The 19,643-nt window shown below is 41.2% G+C and overlaps 1 protein-coding gene across 1 annotated transcript in view; it reads right to left on the bottom strand.

Moving 5' to 3' along the window:
- syne2a (spectrin repeat containing, nuclear envelope 2a) overlaps window positions 1-19,643 on the bottom strand; it is a 61,511-nt gene that overhangs the window by 14,937 nt on the left and 26,931 nt on the right. The window contains exons 38-51 of the mRNA XM_078289803.1: window positions 19,285-19,455; window positions 18,853-18,986; window positions 17,829-18,024; window positions 15,006-15,188; window positions 14,687-14,800; window positions 14,367-14,521; window positions 13,594-13,732; window positions 11,839-11,933; window positions 10,801-11,032; window positions 9,572-9,769; window positions 5,975-6,097; window positions 4,901-5,056; window positions 2,261-2,419; window positions 697-863 (exon numbers count right to left, since the gene is read on the bottom strand). Coding sequence (XP_078145929.1) covers window positions 697-863; window positions 2,261-2,419; window positions 4,901-5,056; window positions 5,975-6,097; window positions 9,572-9,769; window positions 10,801-11,032; window positions 11,839-11,933; window positions 13,594-13,732; window positions 14,367-14,521; window positions 14,687-14,800; window positions 15,006-15,188; window positions 17,829-18,024; window positions 18,853-18,986; window positions 19,285-19,455 — 2,222 coding nt within the window. The remainder of the gene's footprint in view (window positions 1-696; window positions 864-2,260; window positions 2,420-4,900; window positions 5,057-5,974; window positions 6,098-9,571; window positions 9,770-10,800; window positions 11,033-11,838; window positions 11,934-13,593; window positions 13,733-14,366; window positions 14,522-14,686; window positions 14,801-15,005; window positions 15,189-17,828; window positions 18,025-18,852; window positions 18,987-19,284; window positions 19,456-19,643) is intronic.

Genomic DNA, 19,643 nt, shown 5'->3' with positions numbered 1-19,643 from the left:
AAAATGGGGGGATCAGTGGAGACATGGGGCCATATGGTGCTGTCCAAAACTTTAGCACAGCCACAGTTTTTTTTATTTTTTGTTGACTGTCCATCTGCCTGAGGGGGGTCGGGACAGTAACACTGTATCATCATGATGGCTTAACCTACAGTCTGTACATTAAAAGCCATGTATTCACGACAGCTGCGGAGCAAGGCTAACACAACAGCAGGTGGATGGACAGTACACAGTACCAGCGCTATTGTTTAATTACCGGCTCCCACTTAAAGCCTTTCAGTCTTTTCTGATGCTTTCTAATGGCTTTGCTGTAAAAAGTGCTTGTGTGGGTGGCTAGTAATGGGGGGAATTTAGTGTGTGGTAATGAGCAAAACTGAATTAGTGCACATACACACACTTGAACAAATGTGCACTTGCACCTATGTGTGTATGTGAGTGTATGCGTACACACACACTTTTTGTACCCATTGTTATTATAATATAATACACATCACATTATTTCTGTTTCCATGGCCCTCTCATTATTTGCTTTTGAAGTGTTTCATTACTAAAAACACACACGTACATTTGCACACACATATTTACACACATCTACACATGCACATACAGTAAGAGGGACACACACCCTTTGCTTCAAACCCCCTTAGCCCATATCACATGCATGTGGGCCACCAAACCTCCCGTCACAGCTCCACTCACCTGGCTTCGATGCGGTGGAAGAGGTTGTGCCAGCGCTGGTTGACCTCCTGCAGTGAGCCGTGGACCTGCGTCTGCTTGGCCTGGTCGCTGGCTAACAGCAGCTGCTCTCCCAGCTGCTTCAGGTGGCTCTTGTTCTCACTGAACAAGTTGATCTCTTCCATGCAGTCCTGTGGAGGCATGACGCCGTTAATTTTGTGCCGCTCCATACGAAAAACCTCACAAGTAGCGTGTATGAAGTGCTGATGAAATTTAAAATTGACTTTGTGGATTCCTGCATGCATTTCCCAGGGATTAACATGAATAGATTGCACAAATAGATTGAATACATGATTTAATACCTGTATAATATGGAAATATTAAAGCTGCACTAGGCAACTTTGCATGTTGGTGACTCCAAATGGCAGTGAGAGGTAACTATTTGAAAAATTTTAACTTCAATGCCCAGAGTTCCTGTAAGGTGATGTCAGGTACTGCACACAGCTCACATGTTTCCCAACCTGGCTGGTCTTTGATGCTTTATAGCAAAGGATATCAAAGGGACGATAGAGGAAAAAGATCTAACGTTGGTGAGTCCAGCTTTCTCTGGACAGAGCGCTGCTCACTGTTGTTTAGATGACAGTTTGTATTTCACGTATTTCAATATATTGCTTCCTGTGTAGTATCCATACCAGACACCAGAATTTCATTTGGGCAAATAGGGCGAATCTACACTGTTACAACCCCACTTTGTGATTTAGGCTGATAAGAAGAAAAATATTGCCTAGCGCAGCTTTAAATGCCCAATAAAATAAACCAAAAAAAAAAAATTTCCCATTCAAAATAAAGAAGGATATTTTGATGTCTCAAGAACACGCTCCTTGACTTTTCAATGCCCCACTCCATCAGCTTGCCAAGCACCTATTTGCTTTTGTTGTTGCAAGTGGTTGTTGCAGCAGTCACCAGGAAGGGTTGCCAGTGAAAAAAAGCTTTCAGCCAAATAATGAAAGCTACAGTATTATCAAGTGGCTCTCATTTTCTCATCCCATCTCACAGCCCAAAACAATAATTATGCAATGTCCAAACCAATTATTAACTTGTGCACAAAATGAGCACGGTTCATGAGGAGACAGGAAAGCACAAAAGGCTCTCTGTCAGTGAAAGGACAACTGTTGTGTGTGAACAAAGGGCAAGCAGCCATTCCATTCCAGGCCTCCATTCTGTTATAGCCTTCATACAGTAGTATAATGCGTGTTACTCATGTATGGATTTTAGACATGCTTACACAGGTGGTATTTAGGCCCTAATTTGTAGACTAATTGTGGCAATGCACAGAATGTACTATGTGTCATTATTAAGACTGGTGTGCAAACAGAATTCCTTGCAAAAGCTTAATGGTCTGCATACAGTGCGCTTTTTTTTCTGTTGGATCTCTGCTCTAATTACCTAACTTACTCATCTCTATTGTGTAAATCACAGGCCAGGGTCTGTCACATGAAAACCTATGAGAACCACTGTTCTGGGGCATAATCCATTCTAAATACTACGCTCCCATCCCAAAAAAAGGCTTGCCGGGTTGTTCTCTTACCTTCTTCAGCTTCTCCACCATCTCCTCGATGCTAAGGTCTCCGTTATGGCACACCTTGTTCTCCATCTGAGTCAGCCAATCGCACAGCTCCTTGTTCTTATCGTTGAAGATAGTCCAGGCATTGAGGCGGTCAGCGATTTCCTGCCTGCGCAAGGATACCTGGGGAATAGAGTTTGGATTGTGAATATTAAAGCGGCACTAGGTAACTTCACCTGTTGGCTGCCCTACAAGGCAGCAAGAGGCAACTGTTTCAATTATTTCATTTCAATGCCCAGAAATCCTATAAGGTGACGTCAGTAAACTGCACACAGCACGCTCATGTTTACCAACCTGGCCGGTCTGTGACGCTTCATACCAAAGGACACAAAAGGGTTAAGCTGAGAAGATGGGTGGATTTGTACCTAAAGATTTTGCCTAGTGCAGCTTTAAGAGTTATTGCTGAGATTGTAACAAATACGACTCCAGTCTGAGTTCAGGGTTATTTGTTGTGATACTCCCTGGCATGTATTCCAGGAGAAACTGTGACCTATTTCTAATACACAACAAAGACTGTAAAGCTTTTGGTAGACTTGAACTAGTAACACTTGTCATGGTTCAAGAACTGGTAAAGCTGTGGCTGTGTTTTACTATATAATGAATCGCTATTATAAAACGTTTGACAAATCATATGTTCCTCAAAATATATAGGCAAATTGCAGAAGAATGATATTAAAGTCATATCTCATCTTATCCTTAAAGTATAACTATACTTGTGAATACAAGAGTCGTTATAGTATTTAAGTGAATACAATGCGGTGAATTCTCCCGTCACACTGAAGCAGTAGTGGCCATTTAATCTCTATGGGAGTCTGTATAATCAACTAAATTGAGAGAAGCCCCCAAGAGAGCCTGGCTCTTCAGATGAAATTAACAGGGTCCATTTTCCTAATGACAGCTTAACATGATAACACCCCATTACACAGTTAAGGAGGGGGCTGTTGATCTTTTTGAGGTCAAAGAGCTTAGTGAGCCCGCAAAGCTTGTTTGGGGCAGCCATATTTTACTGCTCAGTGGCATTTATTCGTTTTTCATGAGCCCTGGTCTGGTTTTAATGTAACGCCGCTGGGCCTTTTGGACTCTGGAGTATTTACGTTGCATTGTGTGCTGCAGTCACCCTGTGAGGACCGGGGCTTCCCCCACAACAATAGACCCTGTCCCCCGAATCCCTTTAGCCCAGCCAAGCCATCTGTTCGTCGGACCCATTCCACTGGCTTCCCCCACCTACAACCTGTTAACTATGCAAAGGAAGCTGTTGTGGCTCAGATCCATGCCCCCCGGCCATGTCAGCAATGAACAGAGTAGAGAAATCTCATGTTACGCTTACCACACTTAAAGGTAGTGAATTATTAGCCTAACCACTTTAAATTTTGTCCCACCAATTTCAGAGTTAAAGTAAAAAATTTGAGCCATTTTCATAATAAAAGTGTCACAGGACACTGTTTGATTGACAGCTGATCTCTGGGAAGAGCAGTGCAGAAACACCACAGCAATGAGCGCTTAGCAACAAAGATGGAGACCAAAAAAAAAAGAAAAAAGAAAAGAAATCTTGTGGATTACCACTTGAAATCTTTATATGAACAATGTCCAACATCATTTGGGTCACATTTTTATGCAATGCCATTGTTTGTCTTAATAAACATTCTTTTAATCCCTCCCAATCCCCACAGTTGGAAAGCTCTTGAAGTATTCATTCTAACTAGCAAAACTATGTTAATATTGACTCAGAGAACTCTACAGTGCATCTGTGTAGTAACTCCTGCCAACAGGAGCAGGTGGGAGCAGTCAGTTGAACTGAGGGTCCAATTAACATGAGCGCAAATTATCACAAGGCCTAATCGTGGCCAAAAACGTCAGCGACATATCATAACCGTTCGTTTCCCAAGAACAAGTGTGTGTTTGTGTTTAAGCTGAAAGACTTAACTGTAGGAATTTCAGCCTCTGTGAATAGAGCTATTTCTACCAATAATGCAGTTACAGCCTGTTCTGACTGAGAGTTTCTCCTGATTGTTCAGCCAGCCATCGAGTATGTGTCTAATCAGCAGCTATTCACAACCTCAAATGCTTGGGAACTGTCAAGTGCCTAATTCAAAACATGTAGATATGCGGTAAATGCTGCAGTTTTCTTTGTATGCTTATATACCAGTGTTTTCTGAAAAACACATTCTAGCAACCAAAACTCGTTTGCACATAGCTCACATCTAACCTAAGAAACATCCTTGAAGTTTTGTACTTTTGCAGTAGAAATGTCAAGCAAACTTATTGAATTAAATTATCAAACTAATCTGTAGGGAAGCAAGTTGCTGGCCCACGTTTCAGCTTTCCCTCCATGAACCAGCCTATGCTGGCTCTGTTCTCTCAGAGTGTGTGTGTGTGTGTGTGTGTGTGTGTGTGTGTGTGTGTGTGTGTGTATGTCCAATCCCAGTGGTCCAGGAGCCTTTGTGCTGCCGGTGATGGCCAAGACACTGCTGGTAGCAACTTTTCCCTCCTTCTCTCCCTCTCTCTATCTCTCTCCACATGCACCATGTACATTCAGCCCAATTCTCTCTCTCTCTTTTATTCTATGGTCTCTCTCTCTCTCTCTTTCTCTCTGGTCTCTCTCACCTTCGTGCAGAGTTCTTCCCACTGGCAGTGGAGTTGCTCCAGCTGCTGCTCCAGCAGAGCCGAGTCCCCCGCCGCAACATACTGGGACAGGTCCATCTTCATGGTCGCCAACTCCCTCAATCCACCGGCCAAACGCTCCAGAGAGACCTCCTTCTCCTGCATAACACACACACACACACACACACAACTAACCGGTCAGACACCCCTGCACCGGCTGCATATACCCCCTTCTCTACCTCTCTCTCTCTCTCTGACCAGCCGGATTAAAGGACTGTTGGCAGGACAGGGGGAGGGTCGGAGGGGTAGAAAGGGGGAGGGGAGTGAAAGCAGGGGGTAAGAGATGAGAGAAAGGGGGGGTAAACTCAAAATAGACGCGCTCTATTGGGATTGGGGGTAGCTACCGATGAGGGGGTTGAGTAATGGGGGAAACTTTGACCAGTCCTCTGACAAACTGACCAATCACGTTTTCTTCCAACAGATTAATCCTGGTAATTTATTAAGACTTGGACAGCTTTCTCTTTACATTTTAATTGGATACATTGTATACCTGGATCGCTTTTAATAGTTTCCATAAGAAGTGTTGTAGCTCTATGAGAATATCATAGTTTATTGTTCCTTTGCACCATCTACTTAAAAAACTACTACTAAAAATCACTGCACAGCAGATGAATATGTGGTTGCTCACCTGAAATAGTTCCAAAAATAAACCTAGCCACATCAGCTATATTGACTTAATATTTTCATTTTTAAAACTGATGCATCTACAGGTCACGCAAGTCTAAGACTCACTGGAGCCAATGATCTACCAGGGACACGTGGATGATTTTGATGTCTATGTTCTCATCATTTGACGGGTAAGTTGATAAACGGGACAATCTCACAACAACCTGGGGTATTACTTTAATGTGGGCTGTGAAAGAGAGATTGTTGTCTTTCACCCCATTATGGTTTCCTCCCTCACTGACTCAAATGGTGCTGTCTTTGTATACTGTACTGTATCACTCATACCTGACTGATATGATTTTATAACCAATTGATATGATGTTATTATAGCCTTGTTATCGTTCTAATTACCTGAATGAGTGTCTCTTCCTCTGAGTCCTCTAGTCTTTCAGGCAGCAGCTGCTTCAGCCTCGTCTTCAGTTCATCCAGTTGGCCCGTGCTGTTGGTTATCCCCTCCTGACACTGCCACCACTTCTAAAAAACAGCAGGATATGAGGAGATCTCAGGAGTTTGTGTCTAACAAACGTCTGACACACTGTGTTTGACATATTGTCTTGTTAAACCACATAAATGGTTGCGCTACTATGAAAACGTTTACAGGATTCTTTATTTATCTGGGATCTACCCTCAACACAGTTTTGAGAATCACTGAATTATATCAGATAAAATAGGAGGCATCAACCAACACAGACACATTCAGAGACAACCTGCTTTGTCTGCGTACATGTGCTATAATATAGCCATTCCATTAATAAATTGTAAGTGCAGCAAGTACTAATAATGGCAATTTAGACATTTGTTGTTGATGACTTTTGCTTTATTGTTGATGACTTTTTATATAACGCAACTAACAATAAAAACTAAACCTACTCCAATAGTACTACCCTGAAATGTGTTTTAGTGAAACCACAAAGTAATCGTTATATGACAAAATGTGTATGCCATCGTGATTCTTCCTTTATCAATATTCGCACTTACACATTCAAAGATGCTACTGATTCCATGCTTAAAGTTATTTAAAAACTGAAGCATTCATGTCAAATGTTTAAAAGATACTGTCTAATTGGTTGCTATGCTAAAATGTTTTTTTCATTTCATGTTGAAAAAGTGTTCCATGTAAGTTTGTTAGTGTAGTCCTTGGTAAATGAAGCCCATTAAAGCTGGAATTCTAGTCATAAACTCAATAAATCCAAATTCAAAGAGCAGTATAAGAGGGTAAAGTTAGCTATCTCTTGCTGTTGCTTCTATTTAGGGCATTAACACTGGTGTGTGATCTTAACCTTTATTTGACTTGTTGCATGTAGGGATTTCCCATTCCCATAGTGGATCCTGTTTAGCTGGAAGGGGTTAACACAACTTCCCCTGACCCTGTGGGAGGCCAGTACATTTAGATGTTGTAATTAACACAGCTCATGAAGCCAGCTAGCCCCTGTGTCACATAAAAAGCAGTGATCAGTTCGAGCTTGGAGCCAATAAAGGCACGGTGGCCACTGGGGTTACACCGATGTATCAGGCCAATATTGACTTTTTATTAAAAGACAGATATCGGCCACTCATGTGGTCCACCTCTGATATGATGGAGGTTCCTCCCTGACCACAGCTAGTCCAAGTCAATCGACAACCAAGTGATCAATATTACACTGGCTGTGGGAAACCCTTAACCTGAATTGGTTCTAATGTGACATTTTGATCAGATTCCACACAGATGTGCATAAATATGGTTTATTACCTCCGCCAAGGAGGTTATGTTTTCGGTGCCGTTTGTTTGTTTGTTTGTCTGTTAGCAGGATTACAGAAAAACTACTGGTCCGATTTTCATGAAACTTTGTGGAAGGGTGTAGCATGGGCCAAGGAAGAACCCATTACATTTTGGAGCAGATCCGGATCTGACTCACGAACAAGCAATAATAGCACGAACCTTGGCGGAGGTCTGCGCTCTCCGAGTGCCCTTCTAGTTATTACTATTTTCATATCAGATTTCTGACCTGAGAAATTATTCCAGTGTGGTGTGGGAGGATTTTACTTAACAGTGTGTAAAACCTGCAGTGAAACCTGCCTCACTCTGCCTTAAGGAGCTGCTGACCCACCTGAAACTATTTCATTAGTATCATTTTAGTGTCCCATGATGTTCTAAATGCTGATTCAGAGACTTTTCCACCCTGACAAGAATACAATTCTGGGAGAAACACTGAATTCTTGTAATTTTTGGCATTAAATTGGTCAAATTTAAAGATATTGAATATCGGCACAAAATACTGGCTCTCGGTAGCATCAATCCAAGCCCATATCTGTAATAGCTTCAATCCAGCCCATATCTAACCCTAGTGACCAAACTTTCAGCTAAACAGTTAAACTGTCACAAAGACAAAAACAAAAACTAACTGACCATTTTTTTCAACAATCCATCAGACAAGCCCTGACTACTGGTCAATTAATGCAGCACTTAGATTTTTTGACTTGACAACATACCATAATTAAGCTGCACACACACAGCCTCATAAACCACTGTATGGTAAATGAAAGATTAGCCTAGAATGTGCAGTAAATCAAGCTCTTGCATAGCTACATACATAGAGACAGAACTAAGCCTACTGTGTATTCATAAGGTACTTGAAAACTTGATACGTTCACAAACTGAGATACCAGCCAAGATCCAGTACAGGATCAGTGTAGATTCCAAACTGTAACTGAGCTTAATTTCTTGGTGTGTTTGCTCGGGCTTGTCTCCAGCATCAGACAGGCAGGGCTTGCATGTTTAAGTGGTAGCTAATATTATTTTGTTTTTTATTTCATCTGAATCCAGGTCCGTCCAATTCCATTGTACAATATATCCAATTGTAATGCACAGTGATGGAATGAACGGGCACAGAGCGAGACACTGGTAACCAGCTGCCCCTGGATGTGGATCATACCTACATTAGAGCCTTTGATCCCTCTTGGGGCTCTGGGGCAGGGGAAAACACCAGGTCGCGTGTGTGTGTGTTATGGGGTCGAATGCAGGTCCTGGATATGGGTCAACCACAGCTGACCCCCCCCTCCCCCAGCACCAATGAGGAGAACCTCGGGAGCTTAAGTTTTTGCCCATTTTGTGAGTCCAAAGCTCTAATTCTCTCTATGCTTATCAAATGGCTTCAGAAAATGGGAAACAACAGACATTTTACAATAAAATCTGTTACATTTTCACTGGATGCTTCTGCCTGACAATGACATGGTAACTGGTTGTCAACCTCATAAACAGTGGAGGGATTTTATTAACATTAATCAGTATTTTTACAACATTTTGTATACTGGAGAGAGGCAGTAAAAGGGGGATGATTGAGGGGATGACATGGAACAAAGGTTGTAAGTCATATCTGAATCTGTGGCTGCAGCAAATGTTTGATAAATCTGAAAATTGAGTTTTAGCTCAATTTTCGAATAATCTTTATATTCCTATTTGCCACCGATGACCAATTAAAAGTTAGATAATAAGAAGAGTAATTGCCTCCATGGACATATTAAAAGATCAATACAGTAGCTTAGACTACACAGCGCAGTGAATGTGCATTCTGTTGCTCCCTAAACACAGTTAAATTCTTTCAAGATATATGTCTGTTTAATTTGTATTCTTTTTTTTTTTTTTCATTTTTAAAAGAACAACATAAAAATGATTGGTTTATTGAGCTATTGTATTTAGTTGTCAGGTTACGCTGTACAGAACTTTTGAGCATTAGCTATAAAAGTGACGTTTTGATTTTTTTCTAAGAAATTTTGTCACACTGAAATGTTGCAAAGAAAGTGCGTTCTTGATTATAGATTATTTGAATATTGGATGTAAGATTGAATTAAATAAAATGAAAATAATCAATAGTTGCAGCTCAATCTGAATCCATGGTGTTGTGAGTAGAGGGTATGCTCTGTAGCCCAGTAAGCCCTTACACACAGCTTTGATGGAAGTATGGCTGTTACCTGAGCGATAGTGTTGACCAGGGACCTTCTTCTCCCCAGCAGTGTGGTGGTGCGTTCCCAGGCCTCCTCTATGGCCTGGAGCTCCGTCTGCAGGCGGCTCTGGCACTGGGACTCTGTCATACACATACACAGCTGTCTGCCCGCCTCCAGGGTCTGGTTGTAAATGGCAGAGTGCAGACCCAGGGTCTCTTCAGCACGCTTGGAAAGATGGGGGGAGAAACGACGTTTGTCTTTGAGGGTGCTACGTGTAGCAATTTTGCATCAATAAATCATTACCACATTCATTTTGAGACAGTATAATTACTTAGACAAACAACATGTTTACAAGAGGAAGCAAAGGGGTTTATGTGGTCTTCATTTTGAGAAACACTATCCTGGTAAGATCTTAATAAGATACTTAATGATCCTGATAGGCTCTGTAAAGATCTTCATAGGCTCTGTAAAGATCTTCATAGGATCTTCAAAGACCTTAATAGGATCTTTCAATATCCTGTTGGAATCTTTGGATGGGTCGACTCCCATCTGGTCCTTGACATAGTATTTATCTATTATTCATAACTGTTAATATTTTGTGCATGATACTGACATCATCATCTAGGTTTTCTTTATAAAGGTCTTGGCAAGTTCTTTAATCCTTAAAGAATCCTGAGCAGGGTCCTCTTAAGATCCTAACCAAGATCTTGGAAGGATCCTTAAAGATCACTAAAGAATATTTAAAGATATTGGCAGGATCTTTAAATATCTTGCCGAGATATGCCAGCCAACAGCCACTCTATTAATATATTTTAAGATCCTTGAAAGTTTTTTTCAAGTCCTGTTAATCCCCAAGCATCCTATTAAGATCCTTAAAGATCTTAAACACATTCTTTAAAGACCCTTTCAAGATCCTGGGAAGATCTTTGAGGATCCTAAAAAAGATCTTTTAAGATCCCTAAATGATCCTATCAAGATCATTAATGACCGTGAACAAGATTTTTAAAGATCCTTAAGGAAAATTTCAAGATATCCAAAGATTCCGGCAGGATCAATCAAGTATTATCCTACAAGATCCTGATCAAGATTTTAAGAATCCTAGTAGCAATCCTGCCCATGCCTTAAAGCCTTAGCTAAGATCTTGAACATGATTCAATTCCTGAGCAAGATCTTTACAAGGATCCTGTGTCTTGGTAAGATTTCATTAGGATTCTGAATCTTAAGAGGATATTTTGGAAACAAAAACACAAACTAACCTGGTAATTGTCCATGCAGCTTTGTAGCTGCTGCAGTGTGCATGGAGCCAGTCCAGCAGGGGGCAGCAGAGGGTCGACGTCCCTCAGCAGCTTCCATAGGAGCTTCAAGCCGTGGCTGTAGATCCTCCACTGGTCCAGTTGTTTCTTTGTCAGGGCCCTGCGCTGGCCAGCTAGAGCCACGGAGTTACACCAGCTGTCTTTCATACGGGCCACTGTTACCATGAGTTCAGATCTACGCAGGAAGCAACACAGTTTGAGCTTATGTGTTCTGTTCAGAGGCAACTACAGCAATACAGTAACTGTAAACATACACTTAAATATGGAAATAAAATAAATGATATCTATATGTGCCATAATCAATCCAAATCAAGCAGAGAGGGTTTTACAGAAGTGTTACTGACCGTTTCACAGTAATACAGTAAGTAGCATAAGAATATAATTATGTATCATAGCTCATCCACTGGCAACTGCACAGTCAACACAATCCAGCAGATCCGCCTTTAAGACTCTGTTTTATAGTAATCCTGGGACTGGAGATGCAAAGAGGCTTACCATGAGTTCCCTTCAGAAGTTTTAAGAACTTTCCATGAAGACTGCAAAAAATGATTTATGGATGCACAGCAGCTGAGAGCCATCTAGCCATCTAGCTGTTCCAGGGCAGGACACGGCTGCAGATACTGCATAGCGTGTGAGTGTATGTGTGTGTGTGTAGATGTGCCAATACAAAAGCTGGAGGGAACACAACTGGAAAACCTCAAATCTAATTACTTTATTAGATGACAGCGCCTGCGAAGAAATACAAGACCACAAACCCACAAACTTGGAAAACTCAACCATTGCAGGCTTTCACTCTTGTATGGGACCTGGATGCACATCATGTACTGACCAGCATGCATCACAATAACTTTAATGTCCTGGTAGATGTTTTGGAAAAGTGCAATATGCTGTTTATACATTGAAAGGATGTTTTTTTCAAGTAACATATAATACGAATAAATTGTCATTTAGGGAGTCTTTCAAATCTTTTCCTTTGCTTACCTTTCCTCTCCTGTTCTGTTTTCCAGGGACTCTACTGCATCGTGGAGGAGACCCTGCAGGAGTTGGTGCCCAACCATTATTTCAGTCTGAAGCCTCTGTGGGAATGAGCGATGAGAACAGGAGAGAATAGAAGATGGGATGAGTACCTCAGATCTCTATTTTTGTCTGATTTCATTCATCGTTGTTCCATTTTAGACCAAAAAAAAAAACTGACAGGTAGCTGGTGAAGAAGTCCGAATCCATCCAGCTTTCTACCTCAGTGTGCAGGTTTCAGCAATGTTAGGCTTTATACATTTTTTTTAATGCCAGTTAGATTACATTTAACACCAGGTTTAAACGTAACTGTGATGTGAAGACAACATACTTGTCTTAACATACCCTAACCCTTCACATAACACATGGGTGGTATTAATATGAACTCTGTATCTTAAAGCATTAAGGAGTTATAGTAGTTTCAAGAAAATAAATGTTCCTAATTTATGTAGCAAGTTGCTCCAAAAACGAATCTGTTCATCTGTTCTGTAGGTGGAACCTGTGCTGTAAGTATTTAGTTTCTATCATGTATTGTTCTTGAGTTGTTGTGTTCACTAGAATGTCTCTACACACAGACAGACAGGCAGACACCACCTTGACGACAACATGTCCTACATATGGTGGCAGGACAAACAACAAAAAAAAGGTACAATGTAAAAAAAAAGAAGGTAATTTTGATCAACTGTTTCTGATGCCAAATGGGTCTGTAAAGTTAAATGAGCCCAGGCTGATATGGTGGCCAATAACCACATTAGGAATCTTGCCATGCAAAATCATACATAACACTCAAAAGGGCGACAAGCTATATAAACACATATTCATGCCACAAGTTACAAAGGAAAAGTTTCCTGGGCGATAATGGTGAGCCGACACTGAATATGAAGGCTGTGAGCCATGAACAACAACACTGGGCTACAGACAGATGGTTTCAGAATGTTTTAGCAAGGGGAAAATTTGTATGCTTTACCTAATCTGAATGATCAACTGGATGTGCAGGCCATACCCAGACCCATCAAAAAACAGGACAATGTTCAAATTGTATTTTACAACTTAGCCACTAGAACAGTCATGCTTTATCTATGTTTCTTCCCAACAGTTTCTGAAAACTGATTTACCAACAAAGAATTTAGTGCTAGCTTTTCCCCCAGAGGTCTGAGAAGCCAACCTCTTCATCAATTTGCTTTACTCTTCGTAAACAACCTGGTGCATTAACCTCACAAGTGAAGAGGCGATACACTATTTGTGCAATATTTGAAGTGACCAATCACACCATAGAAGGCTGCAGTCTGGGTGCAAAATAAGATAGGCCAATCTTGTATTTTCCTGAATTTTTACTACTTTACGGCCTCACACGCTATACTTTAAAGCTGTATTAAGCAAGAATTAGGTGTAAAAACACACCCTTCTTATCAGCCGAAATCACAATGTGGAGCTGCAAATTCACTGATTGATCACTAACTGAAGTAGAAGTAGACGAGGCAGGTTGACGGAAAGTGGGAAAGAGTAAATTCCAAAACTTCATCACAAAAAAACTCCTGGAATGAACATTGAACATCACAGTTTGATGACATGTAACAGTGTAAGAGGATCCGAGGGTGGAATTTTCCTTTAAGTCCGCAGTGTGGTTTCTCAAGGAAAATATTAAAAGTAGACACGTACAGCAATGTGTCTGATGCACACATCAGAGTTCATTAATCCTGAGAAGTGTCAGATGTATTGTACCTGATGGATAGTCAGCATCTCTTGCAGGCCGGAGTAACTTTCAGCTTTTTTGTCTTGATCCAACTTCTCCTGAATAGACATCAGGCTTTCACACTTCTGCTGAAAGCTCTGGGAACGCTGAATTTCAGCCTGCATCTCTCTGGTAAATGACACACGACATGCACACATGAAGAGCACAAAATAAGACCAACACTGCAGTCTTCGTAGACACTATAACTGGAGGTTTCAAAATGAATGCATTCCCCGTATTCAATCAAAACATTTTAGACAAAACTATTACTACGATCAAGTCTTGCTCTCTAGAGTATGGGAATAAAAAACTGCCTAAATAAGTTGCACATTTGCAAATGTGCAATCACAAGTTTGCAGATTACAGCACACAGTGCACACACATACATGTTGCTCTTCAACTTTATGGATTGGAGCATATATTTACACGTGTATTACAGGTTTGCAAGTCATGTTACAAAGTTGAGTGTCTTGTACAACAGGATACTGCCAAAATGGCTGCAATTATTGACTATAACTCATAACATTTGTTTGCAAAATGTATTTTGCACATTTGAAATACATCACAAATTCGCAAACTGTATGACAAACAGATTTTCTTTTCAACTTTAAGGATTTGTGCATATACATATTAAGATTCAAGATTCAAGATTTTTATAATACAAATATGAATTATTTTGGCAGTTTCTTATTCCCATACTTGAATTTTGCACTAGTCAGTCTGTTGTGGATTGTAGGCCCATGTTGAAGCTGAACTCCCTCACCTGTTCATGTCAGATGTGTGCGTCAGGCCTTCAGTCCACTGCCTGCTGAGAGTCTGCAGTCTCTCTGCGTCCTGGTTGCTATGGGTCACACAGCAGCTCATCGCACTGACATCAGCCAGTGACGGCAGCAGATCACTGAGCTCCAAGAGAATCTGCTAGACATCCCACATAACAACAGCGACCGAGTTTTCAATGTTAGAGCCTATAAACACGGACTTTTGCACAATCAAATTGCTTTTAAATGTGAACACCATTGTAAATGATTTAATAAAGTCTAGAAAATTGACAGGAAAGGTTCTCAAGTGAGGATTCTGGCCCACCTTCACACAGTCCATGTCATTCACACTGGCCCTCAGCTTTTGCAGTATGCACTGTGTCTGCTTTTCAAGTCCCTCCAGACTAGAAGAGAACATTCTCTGTTGCTCCAAATCCTCCTGCACACAGAGAGAAAATTAACTGACTTCTCCTCAGCCCTGATGAGTGAAACTCAAACAGTCTGAGGAGTGAAATGCGATCTCTGGTAAGGTAAATGATGAATCTAAACCTCAAGCAAACTGGTGTCAGGTCAGCGCTCCTTTCACAAGACGCTTTAACTTCCTTATAGTTTCATTTTGCCTATATTTGACCGAAGTTCCTCACCTGCCATCGGGCCTTTTTCCCTGACAATGCCTGACTCAGTAGCAGGACGTCCCGTGACAGCAGTCTGGTGTCTGATTGGATCAAGTTGGCGGCCAGTGGCTGCAGCAATCCAATGAGAGGCTTGGAGGTGGCCAGCACATCTCCCACACTGCTTTGCAAGTCCTCAGCGACATCCTGCAATTTCTGATATTACGGTATGACAAATAAAAACAAAGAAAACCATAATTAAAGTCAAATGGCGGTACATTGGAAAGGTGAGGAGATCAAAGGAGAGATGGATGTATGTCATTTTAAACGCTGTTCTTTATCCCATGTAGCCTCACTGTTCTTCACTGTTTTTTTTCTGGAATCTGAGCTGGCTGCACATATAAGAGGTTAATGATGAGAAAATTGGGCTGTGGGCTTGTTCATATGAATGTTCAAAATAATGGCAGCCTAATTTCTGTCTTCCTACACCGAAATAAAGGAGCATCTGGATCGTAAGCTCAGGTGTGGAGGTGAAGGAACACAGTGCAAACCACGGCTGATATTTTTGGCCTCGTACCTGAGAGCGCACTGTTCATTCCCTGGAAACAATCTTCCTCGTTTCTTTCCAAGGACAGGAGACCATTTATTCAGAAATAGTTTTAATTGAGCTGTGAATGTAATGCATAGACTCTCTGGATCAGCCCCACAATAAGCAGTGGGTGAGTCAGGCAGGGCATTTGATGATTCTAAAGCTTGAAATGAACTTGTGATGATTGAACTGATCAATATTATATGAAGACAACTGTATGAAAATAAGCAAGGTAGAATGAGCATGTCACCAAACTGGTTCTGTCTGCTCTGGGCGCCCTTCAAATTGCCACTTAGTGGAATTACTTTCATTTAAATGGCTTAATGCCAGCCAGTGGAGATGGTGAAGAGCTTTAAGTACCTCGGCATCATCCTGGACAATAAACTGAGCTTTGATCACCACATCACAGACATCCATAAACGCTGCCAACAAAGACTCTCTGCCATTCGCAAACTTAGGGCTCTCTCAGTCAAACCCCACCTCCTGCTCCTTCTGTACCGAAGTATTATTGAACCCATCCTCCTGTACTGCGCCACCTGCTATTTCACCATGCTCACCCTCACCAATAGAAACAAGCTCCTGAAAATCACTAACTCTTCTAAATATCTTCTAAAATAATTGGCCTCCCCACTCCCAACCTGCCAGCCCTCATTGACACTGCCACCACTCGCAGAGCACTGACCATAGCACACGACCCCTGCCACCCCCTCAACCCATGCTTCACCAAAGGGAACTCAACGTAGAGATTACGGTTGATGAATGGAATGAAGCTTGGGAGAGTGCAAAAACCTTGAGTGTCTGTAACAGAGTAAAAGCAATTCAACTCAAGATTTTACACAGAGCCCACATATCCCCCTCCCAACGCCATAAGTTTAACATTGACTCCTCCCCCCAATGTCCCAAGTGTAAAATAGAGACAGGTAGTCTCACCCACTGCCTGTGGTCTTGCAGGAAAATACAGCAATTCTGACAGATTATAGGGCGGGAAATTAATAAGATCCTATCTATTACTATAGAGTGTGATCCACTATGCATGTTACGTGGGATACCGAATGGCTTTATTACTGATAAATGTAAAGGGAAACTCTACAAAATGCTAACATTCTGTGCAAGAAAATGCATTCTTTTGAACTGGATAACAGACAAAGTTCCATCTAAAACATATTGGCATAAGGTCATACTTAAATATGTATCATTGGACTATTTGACATGCATGTTACATCGCAAAGACAATGTATTTCGTAGAACATGGGAGCCTTTTATGTCATATAATGATTTAGATATCTCTGCTATTCTTACAAGAGGGTTTATGTAGTATGGACCTGTGTGATACCTGCTATTTAGCTATTTGTTATTTTTATTTTTATTTTATGTAATTCCTGAGTCACTTGCCTGTTTGAATGTGTGTCTGTGAGCCGAGATGTTTTGTTTTGCTTTGATTTTGTCCCTTTTTTAATTGTTGTTTTTGTTGATGTGTGTTGCTTCAACGCAATCACAATGTTTTCTGAATCAAAAATCAATAAACATATATAAAAAAAAACCCCATGCTTCACCCTCCTCCCCTCTGGCCGCAGATACAGACAACTACTCTGCAAAAAAACACATTTTGGGAGGAGTTTTGTGCCCTCAGCAATCAGTGCTTTAAATAGCCTGGGCACAACGTAACAGATTTGTGTTGTTGTGATGTTCTTGTTTGTTTATACCCTGTTTTGAGCATTACTTGTTTTGAGTGTTTGATTGTGTACAGACTGTGAAAGCAAATTTCCTCTATAGAGGACAATAAAGAATGAATCTGAATCTGAATCTGAATGGAAATTCTCCAATGTCTGTGAGACCTAAATTAATGAATGAGTGCTAATGATTCCATACTACATGGTATTTCAGTTGAGGGTATGCCAGATCTGTCCTATCTTACATGTCATATGGAAATAACAGTTGGAATGACGTGACAGTTAAATGCGATGACTTGGAAATGTTCATATGTTGGTGAATTTGTCACCAAACGCCATGATTGAAGTTTTCTGTAGACTTTGGTTGCTCCTGATCAGCTTTCACACGTTACACACAACTTAGTGATGAAACAAATGAGTTCAGATTTTACAGCAAAACAAACATTGCAATGTCAATCACAAACCAAAAATCCAGCAAGTAGTTGTGTCCTGCCATGGCATTTTAAGAATTGTGATCACAAAATGACTTGACATGTGATGATGTCAGAATTCAGTGATTCAGAGAAATCGGTGTCCATCGCCATTCCCTGAACTCACCTCCACTGAGGAAACCATGGCCTGTGCGTCCTGCTGTGATGAAAATGGGGAACTCGACAGCGCCTCCCACTGTTGCCGTAGTTGTTGCAGGCGAAGGGAGCAGTGATCAGAGAGCTGAATGTACTGCTGCCAGAGGGAAAGCACCTCCCCAGTCTTCAGCAGCTCCTCATTCACCTCCTGCATAACCTGCTTCCACCTGACACACCCACAATAGATTGGTAGTCAATTACTTTTTTTTTTTTAGCAAGCAACCAGCAGATAGTTTCAGTCATTCTATCGATTGGTCAGTAGGGTCAGTCTGCCTAACCCACCATGATACTAAGAAATATGTTACGCCCCACACCAAAATGTATCTTTTAGTTTGATAACATTGATGTTGCACACAGTGAAGAATATGCCTAAATACCAGGTCATTGATTAGAGTCATTCATGAACATCCTTATTAGTGACTGCACAATCTAAACAAGTATAGGCCGACTTTAGACTTCCACTTGTCCCAACAGCCCACCAATCAGGTAACCTGCACCAATCTGGTTGCAGCTCATCATGAATTGCATGCTTATTTCATTGACTCAAATTTAGAATCACTACATAACAGTGGCTACGTTTATGTCTGCACACTAGTGTGATTAAGCTGTGTACGTGATTTTATAAAGTGACACCTCCCTTTATAATTTGGTTTACATGTGATGTGGTTATTGTGAGTATTCAAACAGAAATGACAAAAAACTGACAGAACAACACGAGCATACTGCCAATAAACTTGATCACATATAAAGAAATGCTATTGAAGTGAATACCATGTTCTGACTGGTCTCTATTAACACCAGAGAAATGACATTAGATCCACATACTGTATGTTACTGCAGTTACATATTCTTACTGCTATTATTATTGGGCATCTATTGAAAACATGGGTGCGTTTGTCTACCACAGCTTTGTGAAACGACAAACATGAATTTTCCATGAATTCAGTTAAAATTTGTACTGCTGATTCTGTTCTGTTATTTTCATTGCTTCTGACCGTTTTCGTTCTCCTTCCACTTGATCAGTCAGCAACCGGGCCGCTCCGTGATGGACCGTCTTCCCCAGACTCTGATATGATTTGTCCACTGCTGCCCAAAGCTCCTCCCCGCTTCCAGCCTTCTCCTGGAGTTGCTGTGGACAGAAAAGCACCTTGCCTTCACATTTCCACTTCACCAGCAGTACGTTCACTTTTCCAGAATTTGGGTACAGTGACTGACAAGAACTGACTTTTCATGAAAGACGGAGAAGAAGGCCCACCCCTTTTATAGAGTCTCTATCACAGCTATATCACAGACCTTTTAACCTCAAATGAGCCAGATCACGAATCTTACCTTGCTTTCATTGCTTTTTTCATTGCTTTTATTATTAGATCTTAAAATTTCTCTATATGCACAAGTACATAACACATGGTCATTGTTGTTTCGTTTACCTGGAGCAGGTCCATGTAGCCCCTGGCCTGCTTCAGTGAAAGCAGAGGAGTTTTCTGATGCTGCAGAGCGCAGCGCACCCTAGTGGTGTGAAGTGAAACCTCCTCCAGCTCTCTCTCATAACAACTCCACTCCTCCACAGTCTGTTGCAGAGCCGGTCCCACAGCGTCCATCTGTAAGTCACCACAAAAGTGTTAGCATAGAGCACTGGGGCAAATGATCTACTGGGGACAAATGGATGATCTTGGTTTTCACAAATTCATCACGATCCTAAGTTTGTAATGTATCTGAAAAGGTACCTTGAACATCTTAAAAAAGCTAAAATTTAAACCTTACAGTGTAGCGTGACATTTTTTGCGGG

The sequence above is a fragment of the Centroberyx gerrardi genome, chromosome 18 (genome assembly GCF_048128805.1).
Source record: "Centroberyx gerrardi isolate f3 chromosome 18, fCenGer3.hap1.cur.20231027, whole genome shotgun sequence".
Lineage (NCBI taxonomy): Eukaryota > Metazoa > Chordata > Actinopteri > Beryciformes > Berycidae > Centroberyx > Centroberyx gerrardi.
Note: the sequence above shows the minus strand (reverse complement) of the source record. Positions and strands in the feature narration are given on the sequence as shown.